The 17864-nt window shown below is 39.1% G+C and overlaps 6 protein-coding genes and 2 long non-coding RNA genes across 13 annotated transcripts; 4 read left to right on the plus strand and 4 right to left on the minus strand.

Moving 5' to 3' along the window:
- Positions 1-98: 98 nt before the first annotated feature.
- Positions 99-2096, minus strand: LOC103846324 (probable UDP-arabinopyranose mutase 5). Of its 4 annotated transcripts, none has more exons than XM_009123231.3 (2): positions 1880-2096; positions 99-1392 (listed from the first exon to the last, which is right to left on the minus strand). In XM_009123231.3, exon 2 carries the CDS (start codon positions 1353-1355, stop codon positions 309-311), a length of 1047 nt encoding a protein of 348 aa, XP_009121479.1. In that variant the 5' UTR covers positions 1356-1392; positions 1880-2096; the 3' UTR covers positions 99-308. The 4 variants fall into 4 exon arrangements, with proteins under 4 accessions (XP_009121479.1, XP_033138492.1, XP_009121480.1 ...); XM_033282601.1 differs by having other exon boundaries at positions 1885-2083; XM_009123232.3 differs by having other exon boundaries at positions 1798-2019.
- LOC117129205 lies at positions 1157-2880 on the plus strand. Its single transcript, XR_004452843.1, has 2 exons — positions 1157-1398; positions 1900-2880. It is a non-coding gene; the product is annotated as an uncharacterized LOC117129205 (long non-coding RNA).
- LOC103846325 lies at positions 2641-5005 on the minus strand. The gene is made up of 2 exons (XM_009123234.3): positions 4748-5005; positions 2641-4576 (listed from the first exon to the last, which is right to left on the minus strand). Exon 2 carries the CDS (start codon positions 4574-4576, stop codon positions 2777-2779), a length of 1800 nt encoding a protein of 599 aa, XP_009121482.1. The 5' UTR covers positions 4748-5005; the 3' UTR covers positions 2641-2776.
- A 319-nt stretch (positions 5006-5324) lies between these two features.
- On the plus strand, positions 5325-9128 carry LOC103846326 (receptor-like kinase LIP1). Its single transcript, XM_018655519.2, has 5 exons — positions 5325-5702; positions 5811-5977; positions 6128-6317; positions 6390-6784; positions 6867-9128. The coding sequence occupies exons 1-5, from the start codon at positions 5606-5608 to the stop codon at positions 7800-7802; spliced, it is 1785 nt and encodes a 594-aa protein (XP_018511035.2). The 5' UTR covers positions 5325-5605; the 3' UTR covers positions 7803-9128.
- A 1742-nt stretch (positions 9129-10870) lies between these two features.
- Positions 10871-12373, minus strand: LOC103846327. Of its 2 annotated transcripts, none has more exons than XR_628668.3 (4): positions 12050-12373; positions 11870-11977; positions 11447-11784; positions 10871-11357 (listed from the first exon to the last, which is right to left on the minus strand). It is a non-coding gene; the product is annotated as an uncharacterized LOC103846327 (long non-coding RNA). The 2 variants fall into 2 exon arrangements; XR_628667.3 differs by having other exon boundaries at positions 11870-11942; positions 12050-12369.
- A 573-nt stretch (positions 12374-12946) lies between these two features.
- LOC103846328 (CRIB domain-containing protein RIC4) lies at positions 12947-14101 on the plus strand. The gene is made up of 3 exons (XM_009123238.3): positions 12947-13361; positions 13456-13584; positions 13674-14101. Exons 1-3 carry the CDS (start codon positions 13238-13240, stop codon positions 13877-13879), a joined length of 459 nt encoding a protein of 152 aa, XP_009121486.1. The 5' UTR covers positions 12947-13237; the 3' UTR covers positions 13880-14101.
- Positions 14102-14341: 240 nt separating this feature from the next.
- LOC103846330 (tyrosine-protein phosphatase DSP5) lies at positions 14342-16251 on the plus strand. Of its 2 annotated transcripts, XM_009123240.3 has the most exons (5): positions 14342-14967; positions 15151-15244; positions 15443-15500; positions 15591-15634; positions 15726-16251. In XM_009123240.3, the coding sequence occupies exons 1-5, from the start codon at positions 14816-14818 to the stop codon at positions 15999-16001; spliced, it is 624 nt and encodes a 207-aa protein (XP_009121488.1). In that variant the 5' UTR covers positions 14342-14815; the 3' UTR covers positions 16002-16251. The 2 variants fall into 2 exon arrangements, with proteins under 2 accessions (XP_009121488.1, XP_018510769.1); XM_018655253.2 differs by lacking the exon at positions 15443-15500 and having other exon boundaries at positions 15726-15998.
- Positions 16252-16846: 595 nt separating this feature from the next.
- LOC103846331 (protein METHYLENE BLUE SENSITIVITY 2-like) lies at positions 16847-17468 on the minus strand. Its single transcript, XM_009123241.3, has one exon. It carries the CDS (start codon positions 17346-17348, stop codon positions 17037-17039), a length of 312 nt encoding a protein of 103 aa, XP_009121489.1. The 5' UTR covers positions 17349-17468; the 3' UTR covers positions 16847-17036.
- Between the last annotated feature and the right edge of the window lie 396 nt (positions 17469-17864).

Below are 17864 nucleotides of genomic sequence, written 5' to 3' on the forward strand. Positions count from 1 at the left end.
GTAACCCCCACATGTATCTTTTTGAATATACAAAACTGCTACTAGTAGCATATCTATGTTTATAATTCTACAAGATTGAAACCGCAGAATCAATCAAGAACCAGAAGAAAAAGATAGATATTATCATCATCCAAAACTAACAAGAGATGTGTTTCATCAGTCAAGGTTTACATTATTGAAAAGTCTCATAAAAAACATGCTTATAATTAGAAAAAGAAAAAAGAGAAATAAACATGATGATAACATGATATTAAATAAGCTTAGAAGTGATGAAAAGGAACCTAACCTCGGGAGATATAGATTCAACTTTAACCGCTCGAGTTAACAGAGTTCCAGAGTTGGACCCACTTGACCATAGCATCAGCAGCTTGAGTGAAGGCAGGATCATCCGAACCCAACTGCTCTTTCACAGCTTTAGCAAGCTCAACCACACAATCCTCAACGTTAACCGCACTCTCAGGCAACTTCAAAGCCTCGAAAAACGGAACACTCTTCTCCATCAGCTTCATCCCTTCCCACTTCTTCCTCAAACTCTCCACCGCATCACCTCTCTCGTTCCTCCACACATAAGGCAGCCCGGTTTTCACACCGTACCCCAAATGATCAGAGATGTGTTTCAGACACATCCCACACCAAACATCCTCAAGCGTTTCCCACCTCACTTTCCCTTCACCAGCGATCCTAAGCGCAGGCACCAAAGCTGGTCCCACCAGCTCACGGTTAAAGGCAATGTTGATCCCGCTTATGGGCAACATAGCCTTCAGGGGGACAGTCATAACCGCATCAACGTAGGAAGTGTTCCTCTGCTCTGTCTTGAGAGCTTGCGTTGGAGCGTCAAGATCAGCTAAGTTAAGCCAAAGTCCACAGGAGGCAGCGCAAGGGACACCGCTCCTAAGGCTGAACGGGTACCCACGCACGAAGTCAGCTCCCTCGCAGTAAGGATCGTAGAGGGTGTTGAAGAAGAGAGGCGTGGCGGGGTTCTCGAGGTTGCTCACGTGCTGAGAGACAGCATCCACTAGAACTCCCTTGGGGTCTTTGGCAGGGACACAGTCGTCATCGATGGAGACGATGTACTTCTTTTTAGATACGAGGTAACCGAAGTATCTGCAGGAATAGCCTGAGAACATGGCGGCATTGGCGGCTCCGACAACTTTCTCAATGTCGGGCTTGGAGTAGACGTCAACGTCGAAGCCTTCAGGGATGTTGAGGTCGTCCTTGAGCTCAGGGTCTTTGACGATGATGAGATGGAAACCGGAGAAAAAGGGTCTCCAGCTGTTGAGGAACTGGGTTAGGTCGGCGTTGAGAGCTCCGATGACAATGTCAACCTCGTTCTTGTTTATCTCAGACGACGACATGTTTGAATATCAAGTAGCAAAGTTCTAAGGTAATCTTCTGCAGGTACATCAAAAGTTTAACCTTTTTTCAGCAAAATAGCATTAAAAAGTTAAAAACTTTACATAAGCAAATAAGAAAAGAGAAGTAAAGATTTGATTTTTTAGATCATATAACTCATCAGTGGTTACTAGAGAAACAGAACGTGATTAAAACTCACGATCCATCCACATAGCCTAAGGCCTAATCAAGATCTACTTCTCAGCCAATTCAGGATGGCATGAATATTACGGTAAGCGATTGATTGACATTATAATTGAAATTTCGATTAAATCTATCAACGGAACAGCGTAATCATCTAAGACTATACCACATCACATAGAGCAAAAGGTCTGACATTTATTCAAACTAGGAATCGAGAGATACCGAGAAAGAGCAAATCAGATCAAATAAAGCAATACCCACAAGTTATATAATGAATGAATCGACGAGAAAAGTAAATGAAGAGACGATAAAAAGGTTTTCTTTCGGTTTGTGAGAGAAGGACCTGACTCGAGCTTTGGAGAGAATGCAGCAGATCCGAGGCTTTCTTCTTCCTATTTTTCAGAGGGAAGTTGATGAACACGAGCTTTGTGTATGTAATGGATTGGGGATTTATCACGTTTCCGTAGAATTGGTCTAAAAACGTCTCGCGCATTTGCTGCTGCGTCCCGCAATTCCCTCTTTGATCGTGCGTGTGCGTGTCGTAACGTTAGTGCGCGTCAACGTGTTAAAAAAAGGAGACTCCATTTTTTATTAATCCTAAACCGTATCTAACCGAATGGTCTGATTTGGAATTAATTTTAATTGATTTAACTAGGTTTTGGGTTTGGTTTGAACCGGAACTGAAGTAAATCTACTAAACCAAAATATTCTTTTTATGTTGGAATGTGATACTGGTGCAGTTATTGGTTTTGTTGAAACTACTAATCCTAACAAAACTCAATTTCAATTTAATTTACCGATTCCTAACCAAAATCCACATGAATATCAAGAACCATATCATTAATTATACTCTCACAAGTCAAAACGCGTACCGAACCTCATATACCAAACCTATCCTAACAAAATCCAGGGTCTAGTTTATTCTTTCAGCTGCTTGTAAACCAAAGCCAGATCATGATCAAGAACCGGATCCATTAACCAAAAAATATTTCAAGAATGGATATACTCAAAAAGTCAACACTCTTATTTAGCCTCAAAATACCAACCCTATCCTCAATAATAATTCAACTTGATCAATTATTATACTCAGAACCCGGTTTAAGGTAACATCAACTCTTTTATTATTTCCATTAAAGACAAGTCTCTCTAAAACAAACAAGTCGAACTTAAAAACATTACAAAGTTACATTTCAAAAAACAAACAAGGAAAAACAAAAGGTGGTGGTGGTGGTGGTGTCAATCAAATGGGCTGTGTGCACTTCTTCTGAGAATGACCAAGCAAATGACACCTCCCACACTGCACAATCCTCTTCGGTCTCTTCAAATTCTCAACTCTCACCACTTTCTTCTTCGGTCTCCCCGGCGGCCTCCTCGTCTTCGGCGGCCGTATCCTCATCAACCCTCCTTCTCCTCCTTCCTCCTTCCACATCCTCCTATCCGCCACCTCCTTGATCACCCCCGAATACGTCTGCTGGTAACTCGACACCGTGAAACACGGCTCCGCGAACATGTGCACGTTCTGACCGCACGAGATCAGCGCCGCGGCCGCGTGAGCGCACGGCAACCCGTACAGCTCCCAGCGTCTGCAAGAGCACACCCTCGTCCTTATATCAACAATATTAGTTCTCTCCGTCGAGACTATCTCAAACTCCACCTCGTTGGCTCTCAACACTTGGTAACACCTCGCGTCCGACACAGCTTCCGTAACCCGTCTCTCAGCGGAAGGCACGAGTATAGAGTTCCATCTCATGCTCATGTCCCGGCGCGCTTCGAACCAGGACGATATCTGATGACGGATATGCTCCATCATCTGAGTGATCGGGAGCTCGTGGCACTCCAACGCCCAGTTGTACAACACCTCCGTGATCCCTAACCCGAAGTGTCCGTATCTCACGCCTTGGAAGTAGGCAACAGCCCAGAGGTGTGGAGGGAAGAGTTCGAACCAGCGAGCCACGTCTTGAGAGATCTCATTCATCTCCGCTATCTTCCCCTCGAACTCCGCAGCTGTGAGCGCGTAGACCGCGCTCCAGAAGATGTTAACGAGCTTCGTGTTCTTAAACGTGTCCCTGAAGCTCTCACTGACATAACGGAGGCAGAACCCGTGGAAGGCCGTGGGGAAATGCGTCTCCACGGCCTCCACCACTCCGCTCTGCCTCTCGGAGAGTATCGTCAGCCTCGGCATTGTATCCGTATTCATCCCCAAAAGCTTCCTCACCTCGGACAAAAACCAAGACCAATTCTCACCGCTTTCGTTATCCACAACCGCAATCGCCAGCGGGAACAAACCGTCGTCCGCGTCGACGGCCGCCGCGCAGAGTATCGCTCCCAAATACTTCCCTTTGAGGTGCGCTCTATCCAACTCAAGAAGAGGTCTAAAAGAGCTGAAGAACCCGGAGATGCACGCCCGGTACGCAATAAACAGCCTCTGGAAACAACTCTCAGGCCCGGAAGCAGTCGCGAACGCGACGCTCCCGGGGTTAGACACCTTAATCTGCTCGCAATACGCGGGCAGAAACCGATAGCCTTCCTCGTAAGTACCATGAAGCGCAGCCATACTCCTCTCTTTCCCGCGCCACGCCTGCATATAAGAAACAGCAACTCCATGCTCATCCCTTATGTCCTGCAGTATCTCTTTGGGTTTATACTGAGGGTTGTCTCTGATCCGCGCCTCCACCGATCTAGCAACCCACCCGACGGAGGCTTGCTGGTGGTGGAGGTCGCGGACGCCGTCGCAGGTGTGCTCGGCGTTCAGCGTTCTCACGGTGAACGTCGAGACGCCTGGGCATTTGGCGGCGTGGATGCGCCAGGGGCAGCCTTCTTTGGAGCATTTGGCGATGAATCTGCTCCGGTCTGATTTGACGATGCGGAGATCGAAGTGGAGAGCGATGGCCAAGTCTTTTAGAGTTCTTCTGCAGGTTTCCACATCGGGAAACTCTGTGCCGACAGCTAGAGGATGAGGATGATGATGATGATCTGCTGTTGCCAAAATGTCGTCGGAGTCTAGAGTGATTAAAGCTCCTTCCGCCATTATGCATTGCATCTACTAGGAAGAAGACATAAACAGTCAAAAGAGTAACGGAACACACGAAACCCTAATTCACAAGCTCAATTGAAACCAAAAAGGAGCATCCTTTCATAAAGAGACCCATTTTACAAAATCAACAACATTACAGAGATTCCAGATGAGAGGATTGATTAAAGCTAAACTCACCTTTTTTCCAGAAATTGGATAACTAATGGGGGAGGATGATGGGATCTTCGATCCGGAGTGAATCACGTTTGTTTGGAAGTTTCGGAGCTGGTTAACAAACTCCGCGAAGCTTTTAAGCGACCATGATTTGAAGCATCTAGGTTTTGTTTTTCAGGGTGGAGGAATTTCAGACGGCGACACGAGAGAAATGAAACAAAGGGGAGAGAGATGGGGGAAAGTGGAAGGTTAAACTTAAAGATTCTGACACGTGTCATGTTCGTAATGGTGTAAATGTAACATTAATTTTTTTCCTTGTAGTAAGGATAATCAGGTTCGATTGTTAAAAAAAATATTATTTTTAAAAAAATGATGATCTGGTTCGTTGACAAAAAAAAAAGGATAATGATTTTTCAAACTCTAAGACAGTACTGTCTTTTACTAAAACATAACATGAAATGCATTTGGTAAGTTTTGATAAGACAACTAAGTAAAACTAGATTTTAAAATTAGATTGAAGGTAAATGATAAGAAGGATGGTTGTCCATGCTTTATGGATTTGAACAAAAGTTGCAAAAAAAAAAAAAACAGAACATATTAGTTTGTAAAAAGACAAAAAAAAAAACTTGTGTCCCCTGCTTCTCGCATGGTTCATCGGATGCGTTCATGTTATTCTGATTGGTTCTCTTAATTCCTTTCTCTCTCTCTCTCTCTGTCTCATCTACCTTCCTCTGTTTCGTTTCATTACAATCTCACAGAAAGTTATTACACATTAACGTGGGTCCTTCAACCTCTTGAAGGACCCCGCCATCGTTAATCCCCTCAACAAAACAAAAAATTCAATCTTTATTGTAATTTAGGCTTTTTCAGATTCTGATAATCATGAATTGTTTTCCATGTTTCAATTCACAAAGGAACAGAAACCTTTCTTGTAAGAACGGGGTTAACGAACACGATGATCACGACTTCAGACCACCTGGTAATCTTAATAACGTCTATAAAACATTTTACATATATTTAAAAAGCTGTTAGTTTCTTTTTTTCCCGCGACTTTCGAATATGAAAACTTGATAAAACGTGGTTTCAGTGGCGACGACGAAACATATAGAGGAAAGAGAAACAGAGCAAACGCCGCTTAAAACATTCAATTTCCGGGAACTAGCGATGGCAACGAAGAACTTCCGACAAGAATGTCTTATAGGAGAAGGTGGGTTCGGTAGAGTTTACAAAGGAACCCTTCAATCTACTGGCCAGGTTTATTACTCCCCTTCAAAATGTTCACAACTTTAGATACGTTTTTCAATGATTCGATGGGACGAAACTAATATTACATGTTGTAGCTTCGGTTCCAAACCTCTTAGTATTTTAAAAAAAAAAGTTATTTGGTTGCTTTTGTGAGTGTAGGTGGTAGCTGTGAAGCAGCTAGACAAGCATGGACTACATGGTAACAAAGAGTTTCAAGCACAAGTCCTGTCATTAGCTAAACTCCAACACCCGAATCTCGTCAAGCTGATAGGATACTGCGCTGATGGAGACCAAAGGCTTTTAGTCTATGAATATTTCTCTAGTGTTTCCCTTCAAGACCATCTCTACGGTAAATAACATTCACCTTTTTATAACATCTTCAATGTTTTAGAGACTGATGACAATGGGGCTTGTTATGTAGAGCATAAGCCAAGCCATAAGCATATGGATTGGATAACGAGGATGAAGATTGCGTTCGGTGCAGCGGAAGGACTGGATTACTTACATGATAAAGTGAATCCACCGGTGATATACCGTGATCTGAAAGCTTCTAACGTCTTGTTAGACGACGAGTTTTACCCTAGGCTTTGTGATTTTGGTTTGCAAATTCTATCCCCCGGGGCTGGTGACAGCTTGTTTCTTTCTTCAAGGGTTATGGACACTTATGGTTACTCAGCACCTGAGTACACTCGAGGAGACGAGGTCACTATCAAATCAGATGTTTATAGCTTTGGAGTTGTGTTGCTTGAACTTATAACTGGTAGAAGAGCTATTGACACTACTAAACCTAACGATGAACAAAACCTAGTTGCTTGGGTAACACGCTACATCTCTTCCTTGTCGTTGAAGCCATCTTTTTTTGATGATTTGTTTATGTTTTTTTTTTTTTTTTGCGTAGGCACAACCGATATTTAGAGATCCAACTAGATATCCGGATATGGCGGATCCTCTCTTGAGGAAGAAGTTCTCAGAGAGAGGGTTGAATCAAGCAGTGGCGATAACGTCAATGTGTTTACAAGATGAACCAAGTGCTCGTCCTTTGATAAGCGATGTAATGGTTGCGCTTAGCTTCCTTTCCATGTCTACTGATGGTATTCCAACCGCGGTTCCAGTTTCATCGTTTAGGGACAAGAGTATGTCTATTGCTTTGAGCAGACACGGTTCTTGTTCTGTGGTTCCCTTTTCACTTCCTCGGAAAGAGGAAGATGACGCATCTAGTGTCTCATCATCAGACTCGGAAGATGAAGAAGAACAAGAAGAAGAATCAAGAAGTATGAAGAAGCAAGATGAGGAAACAAACGGAAATGATTCAGAAGACGAGTCTGATTCAAACTCAGAGAAGGATCAAGAAGAGGAACAAGATTCTCCTCAGTTGGAGAAAGCTAGAAGCTCTAGCAGTTCATCTGACTCTGGAAGCGAGAGGAGAAGGTCTATTGAAGAAACTAATGCAACTGCTCAGAGCTTGAAGATAAAGTATGGTTATAGCTCTGAAGAGGAAGATAACGAGAGGCTGAGCAGTAAAAGCAGCTTTAAATCAAATGGAGAGAGTTTGCTTTCTTTGCGGTTTGACAGCGAAAGAAATCACAATGATTCGTCTAACAACACAAGCATGCGAGTCAATAGTCTTGCTCATGATGATGATGATGATGAGGAGGAGGAGGAGGAGGAGGAGGAGGAGGAGAATCATGAAACTCGGCTTGAGCATACTCATAGCTCAAAATCTGAAGTCCAAAGTATTTATTCAGACGATAATACATGCGAGGGAAGTGGTGACTCGTCTTTGCGTCGCGTCGAACCAGAGGAAGAAGACCATGATTCTTCTGATCAAGAGTGAATATTTTTTTCAAGAGTTTTCTCTCAGAACTTGTTGATTAAGAAAAAGTCATGATTGACATTTGTAACACGAAAAAAATGTTTCGACTTCGCTTGTTTTAAAACAAACCAGTTGTTGTCGCATGAATCTAACATACATTTGTCTGCAACTCTTTTCGGAAATATGAAACTTAACACACACTTTTGTGTGTATACCTTGATCACAGTATGTTAGGAGTAAAAGGTTTACAATACATTATCTAACCATTTGTTTTCCAAAATATTTTCATTAGCTAGGAAGATCAATGTTACAGACTTACAAGATTATAACTAGTTATACACAAGTACTCTAATAGAAACCATATTTTATTCTAATAATTACTATATGTTTTATACTTTTTCTAAAAGCTAGACTTGCTGAGATATGTTATGTATAGTAGATGAACTCATGAGTTAGATCTAGAAAGCATTTTGTGAACCGATTGTGGTAGTCAATTATTGAGATGGCTCGTTGTACATTTGTACTTTATGCATATAAAAAGGTTCAACTATATGTATTTATTCATATTAAGTGGTCAATTTATCATGGTATCAAATGGTTAAGAATGTGACAAATATATATATACTAGGGGTATTCCGGCGCTACACGCCGGGTTCGGACATTGATTTCTCTTTTGAATGCCATTAGTTTCATTTTGTATCTGTTAGTTGTTAGTATAATCGAGTTTGAATTATTTGTCTTGCCAATTAAGAATTTAAGGTCGTGAACTAATGACTAATTTTATGAGTACATGCTAGGCCATTTGCCTCCAGGGTTGATAGCTTTCCACGGCCATATCCAGACAATAGATCCGTTCTGGCATATGCTTGGTCTCGGGTACCAAGGGAAAACAACCTTTTCTGATGCAGAAAGTGCAGCTGTTGTTCATTTCAATGGAAGAGCCAATCCTTGGCTTCATATAGCATTTCCTCATCTACGCCCTCTGTGGGCTAAGTATCTTGATTCCTCTGACAGGTTCATCAAGAGCTGTCAGATTAGAGCATCATAATAACAATCACATATCAAAACTCAATTCACACGTTGGTTAAAAGGACCTCTTCCAGATCATGTTCTTGCAGTCTCTCCGTACTTTCAAATTCTGATTGCGAGAAAGTAAAGAAACACATTCTATGTATTAGTGTTTGAACATCTGCCAAACTCTACTTAAATTTACATGTAAATAGATAACATTGCGCCAAGTAATTGGAGTTAACAATGTCATATCATTATCATTGTTCAGTAGATAACAGTTGTTCATACAACCATAACATGATAAAACAAAAGCAACGATAAGACTGAGAAAACCGAGAAAGAAGAGAGCAAAACAAATGGATTTTCTTTTTTTTTCAGCGTAAGCAAGAAGCAAACCAGTTGATGATTTTTTCCCAGTTAAGCAACTGGTGGACGAAGGACATGGTCCTGAGAGGTATCGACTGAAGTAGGAGGCATGAACTGCCACATGGCAACTCATGGGTAAAAAAAATATTCATATATAAATCGGGAAAAATGTAATTGTTTAGAGGGTTAGTATAAAACAATGTTGCTTACGTTTTCATCGATGAGCAAACATGTCAACACTCATCAGTTCCTTGCTTTTGTTGATGTTTCTGGCCTCCCAAAACCTCAATAGACAGAACTCCGCGGTGTTACTGTGGAAAACAGAAAGGTATTTATTGACTGCTTCATGTGGGCGGAGTGGATTAATAACTAAAAACTCATAAGGTCTGTTCGTTTCATAGACGCCACATCCAGCGGCAGCGGCAAAATAATGTACGGTGAACGAGACAAAAATAGAGTAATTTGACGCAGCGGCAATCGTTTGTGGACTTCCAGAGACACAAGCAATGAGAAGCCGATGCCGCTGATATTTTCTGCGTCTGTTTTATCCTCCGTTTGTTGACGCACGACTGCAAAATCAGTCAGCCGTGGTTCATCTGTACTCTGTGTTGCTATCGTTAAAGCTTTAATTTTTTGACGCTACCGCTGCGTTCCGCGGCGATGAAACGAACAGAGCTATAGTATAGAAATTCGCGCGGGGTGGTTGATTTTGTAAAGTATAGTGATCGAAATTTGTATTTATATTATTGTGGTTTGTAATAAATGTATTCTTAAACATTTGGTCTGACAATCAACCTTCTAATTATTTCATTCTAATATCGAAGTGGTCATTTGGTTAATAGTTATAAACCACAATTGTCTGCTGGATTATTTTTTATCCATTTAAAAAATTAATGTTTTTTTAAATAGAAATAATGTTTTTTATTTAGATTTGTTCTTTCGAAATTTTAGTATCTAGAAGAAAGGTAGTGATTGCTGGTCGGGGAGCCTTGGTGTTTGCCATAAGGGTGATCATCGAGTCGTCGAACTCACTGTCAACATAGGGCCAAAATAAACTTGTGGAATTTAGCTCTAAGTTATGTTTTAGATTTAGACCATGTGTGTTTCTTCGTAACCGAATAGTTTAATTATTTGTTTTTGTTGGATATTACTTAGTTAAGCATGTTTTATTATATCTGTATATGTAGTGTCGTGGGCTTGCATGCATTTTGGGGATTATGTGAATACAACAAAGAAATAAAATTAGTATATTATTCTTCTGTCCATAAGCAATACAAATATCTAGCTGTATTTACGTCTTGTTTTTATGTATATCATTATTATATACTTCACTTAATGAGTTTATCATAAAAAGAATTTGTTATCTCAAAGTGTATCTATTTTCATAAAGAAGAGTTCAACGTTCCTTGACTTATAAATACTGATAGTCTTTAGGACACAAATCATTGCTTTGTTGTGTCCATATCCACTGTAAGCAGTCTGGAAAATGATTTTTTTAAGTTGTAGTGGGTGCATTTTTGATTGAATATATGAATTCGGTGGTGTGTAAATTGCTGCAAACTTACTCCATGCGGCTATCATACCAATTGATTATTGATGAACCAAGTGTTATTAACTGAAATGAATTCGATTTGTATTTATATCTTATAACGTAGTACTGTGATTGATAGTTTTCTAATGACTTTGGTAGAAGAATATGCAGAGAAGAAGAATTGTAGTCTGGAAAGAATAATATATCGAAAAACACATTGACCAAATCCTTGTGTACACAGTACAGTCATATACTTATTCCACATATGGGCTTATATGATTAGAACACGTTTGCTGTTAAGACTCTTTTTGTATTAAGACAGGTCAAATCTTTTAATGTATACAGTTTCGGAGAAGCAAACACATCAAAATCTAGCTTCCTAATTTGTCAACTTACTGCAGATCTCTGTTTTTTTAGCTAGCCTCTTTTGTGTCCTCTCTATCGCAGTAGACGTACAACTGCAGCTGATACAAATCTAGTTCTCTCTTCAAAAGATCAGGCTGTCAACGTGCTAAAGTATGATGAAATTGAAATCTCCGTTCTTGAGACAGCCTTCATACTTTGAACAGGAAGAGGACTGGAGATGACAAAGAAATATATACCTGAGACTTCTTCCTCTACTATAGAGTTAGAAATGAGATATGGAATGTGTTCTGATTTGACTAATCCTACACCACAAATATAAGAACTATTAAAACAATGCATCAAGTTAAATTTTTGTTGCAAAAGTATTCAGAAAAAGTGGAATTGCAAGTACCTCACTCTATATGACTTGCTTTTTTTTCTCAGGAACAAAAAAACAGTCTTGATATTGTTGTAGCAGAATGCTTCGATGGCAGCTATTTGGTGCAAAAGATGTCTCATGTTGTCTCGTTCAGTACTGCAGAACCCAAGAAGTGGAACCAAGCTCCGGTGTTTTATTGAGATTGAAATCTTGAACTTACCAAGTGTTAACCAAGAAGATATTTCCATGAGTTGTATGTGATCTCTACGATCTTGTCACTGTGATCATCTTGAGCCCTATCAAGTCTTAACAGCATGAGATGATCATGGAGTTGATCTTAGCACATGTATCATTATCGAGTTTCAACGAAGCTGACAGGAAAAGGGTAAATTTTCAACAAAACAACAAATAATATTTGATCAGAATCTGTAAATTAAAAGGAATTAGTTAACTCACTATCAATGGAATTAAGAAGGCTGGCGTTTGCATCATCAAAACCATCAAGAGAGGATGATACAGCTGACAAGAACTGAGAACGTAGGTTATCATTGGCATATGCCTCTTCTGTTTAAGATATTGAAGCAACTTGAAAAAGATGAAATAAACAGAACTGATTTGTATATGTAGAAATCATACCTAACGATTGAGTAAACAGAAGCCACATCGTTTCGTTCTAGACTGACAAGTGATTCTTGAGCTTTCCTCCATTGATGTGCATTCATTTCATCCTTCTCCAAGCCACTAAAATCAAGTTTTCACAACAATCTCACCCCGTATATTTATACTCAGAGCGTTTGAGAAGGAAGTAATTAGCCATTGAAGATCATGTAGTGGGTGTCATTGATTGATTGCTAATTTGCTAACGTTTGGCATGCGAATCAACAGAGAGGGGTTGAGAGGCGATTGGATTACACAGGAAACAGTGACGGCAAACTTTAGGGTATGTTTGATGAGCCTAAACTCTAATGGGTCAGTGCCTAAAACCAAATATCGTGTAGGGCCTATTGCGAGATTTAAAAGAAACGAAAGTAGCGTCTTTTGTTCGGATAGAGAAACGCCACGTGTCAAAACTTGCCCCCCTCTTCCTGCTGATGTGGAAGGCTGTGCTTAGAGCACAAGCCTACTTTATATATATATAGATAGATATAAAAGTACAGAAAAGAAGGCCTTGGCATCATAACATTTGGTGTTATATTCTGCTGAGGACAATGTTCATGTTTTATAATAATAGTTTGCTTGGTTCCAAGGGGATGTAACACATAATGTACATTTTAATCATTTTAGCCAATCATTATGCATACATTATAGAGTTCTTGAGCATTCATTATAGCCTCCATCTGAAGTTAAAAATATTTTTTAGTTACAGGAATTTTCTTTTTGTAAATAATAAAAAGCAAGTGTGTAAAATTTGGATAAGATTGATCGATGAGAAATGTATTGATACAACTCAATTCTTACATAATGCATATATACAGTATTATAGTTTTCAAAATATCAAATGTACTTGCAAAGGATACGTCACTAAAAGAAACAATCTACCAAACAGTAGTTGAACTCAATGCAAAAAGAAAAGAAGAAAATAAAACTAAAGCTATCACTTTCTTCTCTAGCGAACCGTAACTTCATGTGCACACGTTAACATCATTGTAACTTCACAACAAAGTCAGAAGAACACATAACACGACCACCACCAAATTGTATTCCAACAAAGTTTATAAACAAAACAATATAGAATTACATTAAAACATTTGGTGGGTTATCATTTTCATAGTATATATACGCAATATGAATATAAGTAATGTAAAAGGAAAGGCTTGGTAGAAAATGAGAGATAGAATGGAGAGACTTGTGGTGCTTCCTTTCTCCGTCGGATGTATCTCCGACTCAAGCGTCGACGTTTTATCTCCTCTCTCTAAGCATCATCATCATCACCACCATTCTTCTCAAGGTTCTTTCCCTATTCATAGATATTGTAGTGTATGTATTAAGGTAAAATCCCATGCATGTATCTTTTATGTGATATATTGATGTGTTTTCGAAAGGGATTCGTGACCAAGAGGAGGAAGAAAACATGAAGAATGTATTCAAGTTCCTAGCGGTATCTAAACCGGAGATATCTACGGGTATTAACCGGCTTTTCAAGAGCTTCAAGACCATTTCTCAACTCTTTGGTAATCTTATCTAATATTGTCAAAGTAAACACTTGATAGACCCACTTTTTTATATATGTTTTTTTTTTTGCTTCATGTTAATACAGTAGCTTACAAAGAAGAAGAAGAGAGTGAAGAAGGAGAGACATCAGGACTAATGGAGATAGGAGCACCGACAAACGTAAAACATGTATCGCACATTGGTTGGGAAAGCAGTAGAGAATGGAAAGATCTCATACCGCCGGAGTTGCTCGCAGCCGCCGCTGCAAAAGAAGACGCCACCGCAGGAGTTGCTCATCTTCAACCAACTTTATAAATTCACTTCCTCTATTTAAATTTATTTTATGTTTTGTACGCGAATCTAGACATACTTTGATACATATGGCCGATATGGGGGATATCTGATCTATAAATATAATGTATGATATGCCGTATATATATATTGGAGTATATAGTGGTTATATATAATATCTAAATGTGTTTGTATGTAAATAGTAAGAAATGAATATGATATAATGCGCAAACTGTTATAAAATAATTTTAATGTTTTAGAATATATTAAGCAGAATACTATCATGAATTATTATAAAATAAATTATTGGAGGCATTTTCAGTCAGTTAAGTTTAGACTTATTTTCTGATATTATTAATGGTACTGAGGATTTTCATTTTTGGCACTTCAGATGATTTTGAAATATAGTCAACAAAGCACTTGGAATGTTAAAAAAAACAACTAAATCTGATTCTACAACTTCATACTATTATAATGTTTATTGTCATAAATATATGATTTTATCAAACCATTAGACAAAACAAAAGATGATTTTAACTTCTAGAAACCGTTGTTGATTCGTGAACCAAACAATGACTTGCTGTGGGAACAAAAAAATAGAAAATTCTAAAAAATTGACAATCTGTCAAGTCAAACAGATAGATTCGTAGGATGTGTCATAATCTTGGGAGATTACAGATAAAACATTCCTTAAAAGTAAAACTAAACCCAACTTTAAGTTGTTATCTTTATCCCTAAATCTCCGTTAATCTTTTTCAAGACTAAATTAAAACCCACTTTTGATGTGATTATCCCACTAATCCTTTAAAAAATAAAACTTTTTTTTTGTTAAAGCAATTTAATCTCTCTCTCTCTCTCTCTCTAGATTTGTGGAGGAGTTTTTGTTCTTTTGCCATCACTTTCTCTCTCTTTACCGTTAGAGAGAGAGAAACAAGGACTGATTTGGTTCGATTGAGATTGATGGGTTTATTAATCGAGGATGATAACGACGACGGCGAGGTTTCGATTCCGCCGGCGAATTTCTCGATGGTGGAAGACGGAGTTTACCGATCTGGGTTTCCTCAGCTCGAGAATTTCGGTTTCTTATCGACACTCAATCTTAAATCCATCATGTAAAGATTCTCTCTTTATTTCTCTATGTTGATTCTGAATCTCCTGGGATTTTGTTTTTTTCATCAAAAGAAGAATCTTTCATGTAAAGATTCTCTCTTTCACTCTCGTTGCTTAATTGGATTACAACCAAAAAAAAAAACAAGTTTTTGTTTGTTTGTTTGTTGGGTTTTTATGGAAAACAGTTATCTGTGTCCTGAACCATACCCTGAGGAGAATCTAAAGTCTCTTCAATCCAACAACATCAAGCTTTTTCAGTTCGGTATCCAAGGCAAAACGGTATATGGTTTCTTCATTTGCTGATATTCTGTAGACCTTTTTATCATTGAAGAAATTGGATTTAATGAGCTCTTCAGTTGTTGGCTTATATTTAGCTTCATTTTGTCTCATGTCTTGTTCCTGTTGAGTCTTGTCCTGGCTTGTATAGCGTCTTTGAGTTTTCTGAGTTTGGATTGTGTTTTTTTTACGCACCCATAGGATCCTCCAACTCCTATGCCAAAGGATACAGTCTTGAGTGCTCTTAGAGTACTTGTTGGTAAGGAATCAGAAGAGAGATCCTTTGATGTCTTGTTATCTTCTCTCTTTTTGATCTCTCATTTAGTTTCTTCCTTTTGTTTGGGTACAGATGTTAGAAACCATCCAATTCTCATCCACTGTAAGCAAGGAAAGGTAAAGCCCCAAACCCTTTTTATCCGGTTTCATAAGCTTTGGGTTGAGAATAGGTTGAGGTCTAATGGTGTCTCTGTATTTTGTCTCGCAGCATAGGACAGGTTGTCTTGTGGGATGCTTGAGGAAAGTGCAGAACTGGTGCTTATCATCTGTTCTCGAGGAATACCAGAAGTGTGCGGGTTTGAAATGGAGACAAAGAGATTTAAGGTTCATAGAGGAGTTCGATGTGCACGGGTTAAGGCAATGTCTGTACAGCATAATCTACCAGTACAATGGTTATGGTCTGAAGAGGAGAAAGTTGCTGTATCAGGAAGAGAATGTTGTTGTCCAAGAACAGCACAAACCTCAAGCCACCAAAGGGTGGTGAACAGAAGTTTTGAAATCGGAGGATTATATCGTTATCTCTTTTTAGATTCTCTATACTACGTCTACAACAGAGGGATTTGATCTTTTTCTTTTACAGCCTAGAGAAATTTACAGATTGGATTCCTTAAGAAACTAACAACACATGTCGATTTTGTTTTGTTTAAATTATTATTAGTCAAGTCAGTTACAGAAAAAACTCAAAGATAGTGGTTGACAATTGTTCATTTCATTAAGATCTGTCATATTACAAACTGGATTGCTCTTTTGCCAGGTAAAACAATTACCATTAAAAGACCCATTATAGCCCGAAAGAGGAAAATGGATTAAAGAAGTCGTGTTTTGGTTTCACATCTCAAAAATAAAGTTGTCGTCTTGTTGAGTATTCGAAATTCGATTATCGTGCGAAAAGAATGAATAACTATCGAGTGGAAAATAAATTGCGTTTCTACCTGTGCCACCAACCGAAGAATAATAACACACGAAAAGCTATAAAGCATTGATTCTGTTTACTCAAGTCGTCGGAAAGATCAGATACTATGTAATCAATTCCAAGCGCAATGAGAATTAGATTCTTTCTCGTCAAAATAGACCATAACCACATCTAACTCGTCTAGATGCCTTTGGAAGCTTGAAAAAAGGGGAGGCAAATACTTTGAACACACAAATGTTGTTTCTCTAAAGCTTTTCAGACACAAAATTAAAGTACTAATCTCTTCCTCAAATTCTCACAGGTTTCACTAGCAGAATTGGCTTAACTAACATGTCTGCTAACACACACGCATATAAACAAACAGATTGAAATCAAATAACCAAACTCGAAGCTCGTTTCACCAAAGATCAACCAGATGAGAGAATTTTCAGCTAAATATAAAACAATACATAATTAAAAACAGAAGATTCATAATAGATATCAGTAACCTTTTTATATAATAGCAAGCATCGTTGCAGTTTTTTTTCATTTTATCACATAGAAAACCCAAAATAAAGATCACAATTTTATAAATTAAAAAAAGGAAATCGATACAAATCACCAAGATCACTTCTTGAGGCTTCCTCTGATTCCAGGTTTAGGTTTGGACGATTCAGGAGCAGCAAGAACCTCGTGGAGATTCTTCGGCTCCTCGTAAGGCAGCTTCGGATGCTTCGACTCGTGATGGATCTGCATCGTCTTCAGATCAGGCGCCGTGATCTTGCAGTGAGGACACTCGTACTTCGCGTGGCCTCCTTTCTCCTTCCCGGTCCGGTCGGCGAGCCCAGCTTTACCTCCTCCTCTGTTGGTCAGCGCTGCGTCGGCTTTCGCCTGGAGCTCCTTCGCCGTGTGCTTCTTCGGCTTCGCCTTGCCTGTCATCGTTTGATTGGCGGCGGAGATGGGAACCCTAACCCTAATTCGTTTGATTGGAGAGACGAAAGGATTTGAGAGAGGGGCGGGGGCGAGAGGCTCGATGCGAGATTATTTATCAGCACGTTTATAAATATTAAAATTAATAAATAAATTATATAGCCAATTTATAGAGTGCGGTACGGTGCATGGTAAGACTTTGTATCATATTAATTCCAGTCCTCTACAGATCACAGAATGACACGTGGTAAGATCTGGAAGCGAGTTATACTCGTCAGAAACGCGATCGAAGCCTGACACTCTTAAGTTAGAGTGCAGTATCTCTCTACTGATATCAAATGTTATTTTCTCTGTTTTACAGTCTTTGTTTGTGGTACAAGTACAACCGTATAATCGGCAGTGTTAAGAAATGGGTGAAAACTTTTCATCTAAAGATGAGGTTACACTGCTATACTCGATCAATCTCTATTGTTAAATACAAATAACAAAACAAAAGAACCCAAAATAAACAGACCAAATTTTCAC

Source organism: Brassica rapa, chromosome A10, assembly GCF_000309985.2.
Source record: "Brassica rapa cultivar Chiifu-401-42 chromosome A10, CAAS_Brap_v3.01, whole genome shotgun sequence".
NCBI classification, from domain to species: domain Eukaryota; kingdom Viridiplantae; phylum Streptophyta; class Magnoliopsida; order Brassicales; family Brassicaceae; genus Brassica; species Brassica rapa.

What these genes read in the sequence shown, in the direction of transcription:
- LOC103846325 (XM_009123234.3), bottom strand. Translation starts at nt 4,576, where the DNA reads ATGCAATGCATAATGGCGGAAGGAGCTTTAATCACTCTAGACTCCGAC.
- LOC103846331 (XM_009123241.3), bottom strand. Translation starts at nt 17,348, where the DNA reads ATGACAGGCAAGGCGAAGCCGAAGAAGCACACGGCGAAGGAGCTCCAG.
- LOC103846328 (XM_009123238.3), top strand. Translation starts at nt 13,238, where the DNA reads ATGAGAGATAGAATGGAGAGACTTGTGGTGCTTCCTTTCTCCGTCGGA. An exon ending in TCACCACCATTCTTCTCAAG is followed by an intron (nt 13,362 to 13,455) that starts GTTCTTTCCCTA and finishes TGTTTTCGAAAG; the next exon opens with GGATTCGTGACCAAGAGGAG. An exon ending in GACCATTTCTCAACTCTTTG is followed by an intron (nt 13,585 to 13,673) that starts GTAATCTTATCT and finishes TTAATACAGTAG; the next exon opens with CTTACAAAGAAGAAGAAGAG.
- LOC103846330 (XM_009123240.3), top strand. Translation starts at nt 14,816, where the DNA reads ATGGGTTTATTAATCGAGGATGATAACGACGACGGCGAGGTTTCGATT. An exon ending in CTCAATCTTAAATCCATCAT is followed by an intron (nt 14,968 to 15,150) that starts GTAAAGATTCTC and finishes TATGGAAAACAG; the next exon opens with TTATCTGTGTCCTGAACCAT. An exon ending in TGCTCTTAGAGTACTTGTTG is followed by an intron (nt 15,501 to 15,590) that starts GTAAGGAATCAG and finishes GTTTGGGTACAG; the next exon opens with ATGTTAGAAACCATCCAATT.
- LOC103846324 (XM_009123231.3), bottom strand. Translation starts at nt 1,355, where the DNA reads ATGTCGTCGTCTGAGATAAACAAGAACGAGGTTGACATTGTCATCGGA.
- LOC103846326 (XM_018655519.2), top strand. Translation starts at nt 5,606, where the DNA reads ATGAATTGTTTTCCATGTTTCAATTCACAAAGGAACAGAAACCTTTCT. An exon ending in TCACGACTTCAGACCACCTG is followed by an intron (nt 5,703 to 5,810) that starts GTAATCTTAATA and finishes ACGTGGTTTCAG; the next exon opens with TGGCGACGACGAAACATATA. An exon ending in CCCTTCAATCTACTGGCCAG is followed by an intron (nt 5,978 to 6,127) that starts GTTTATTACTCC and finishes TTGTGAGTGTAG; the next exon opens with GTGGTAGCTGTGAAGCAGCT.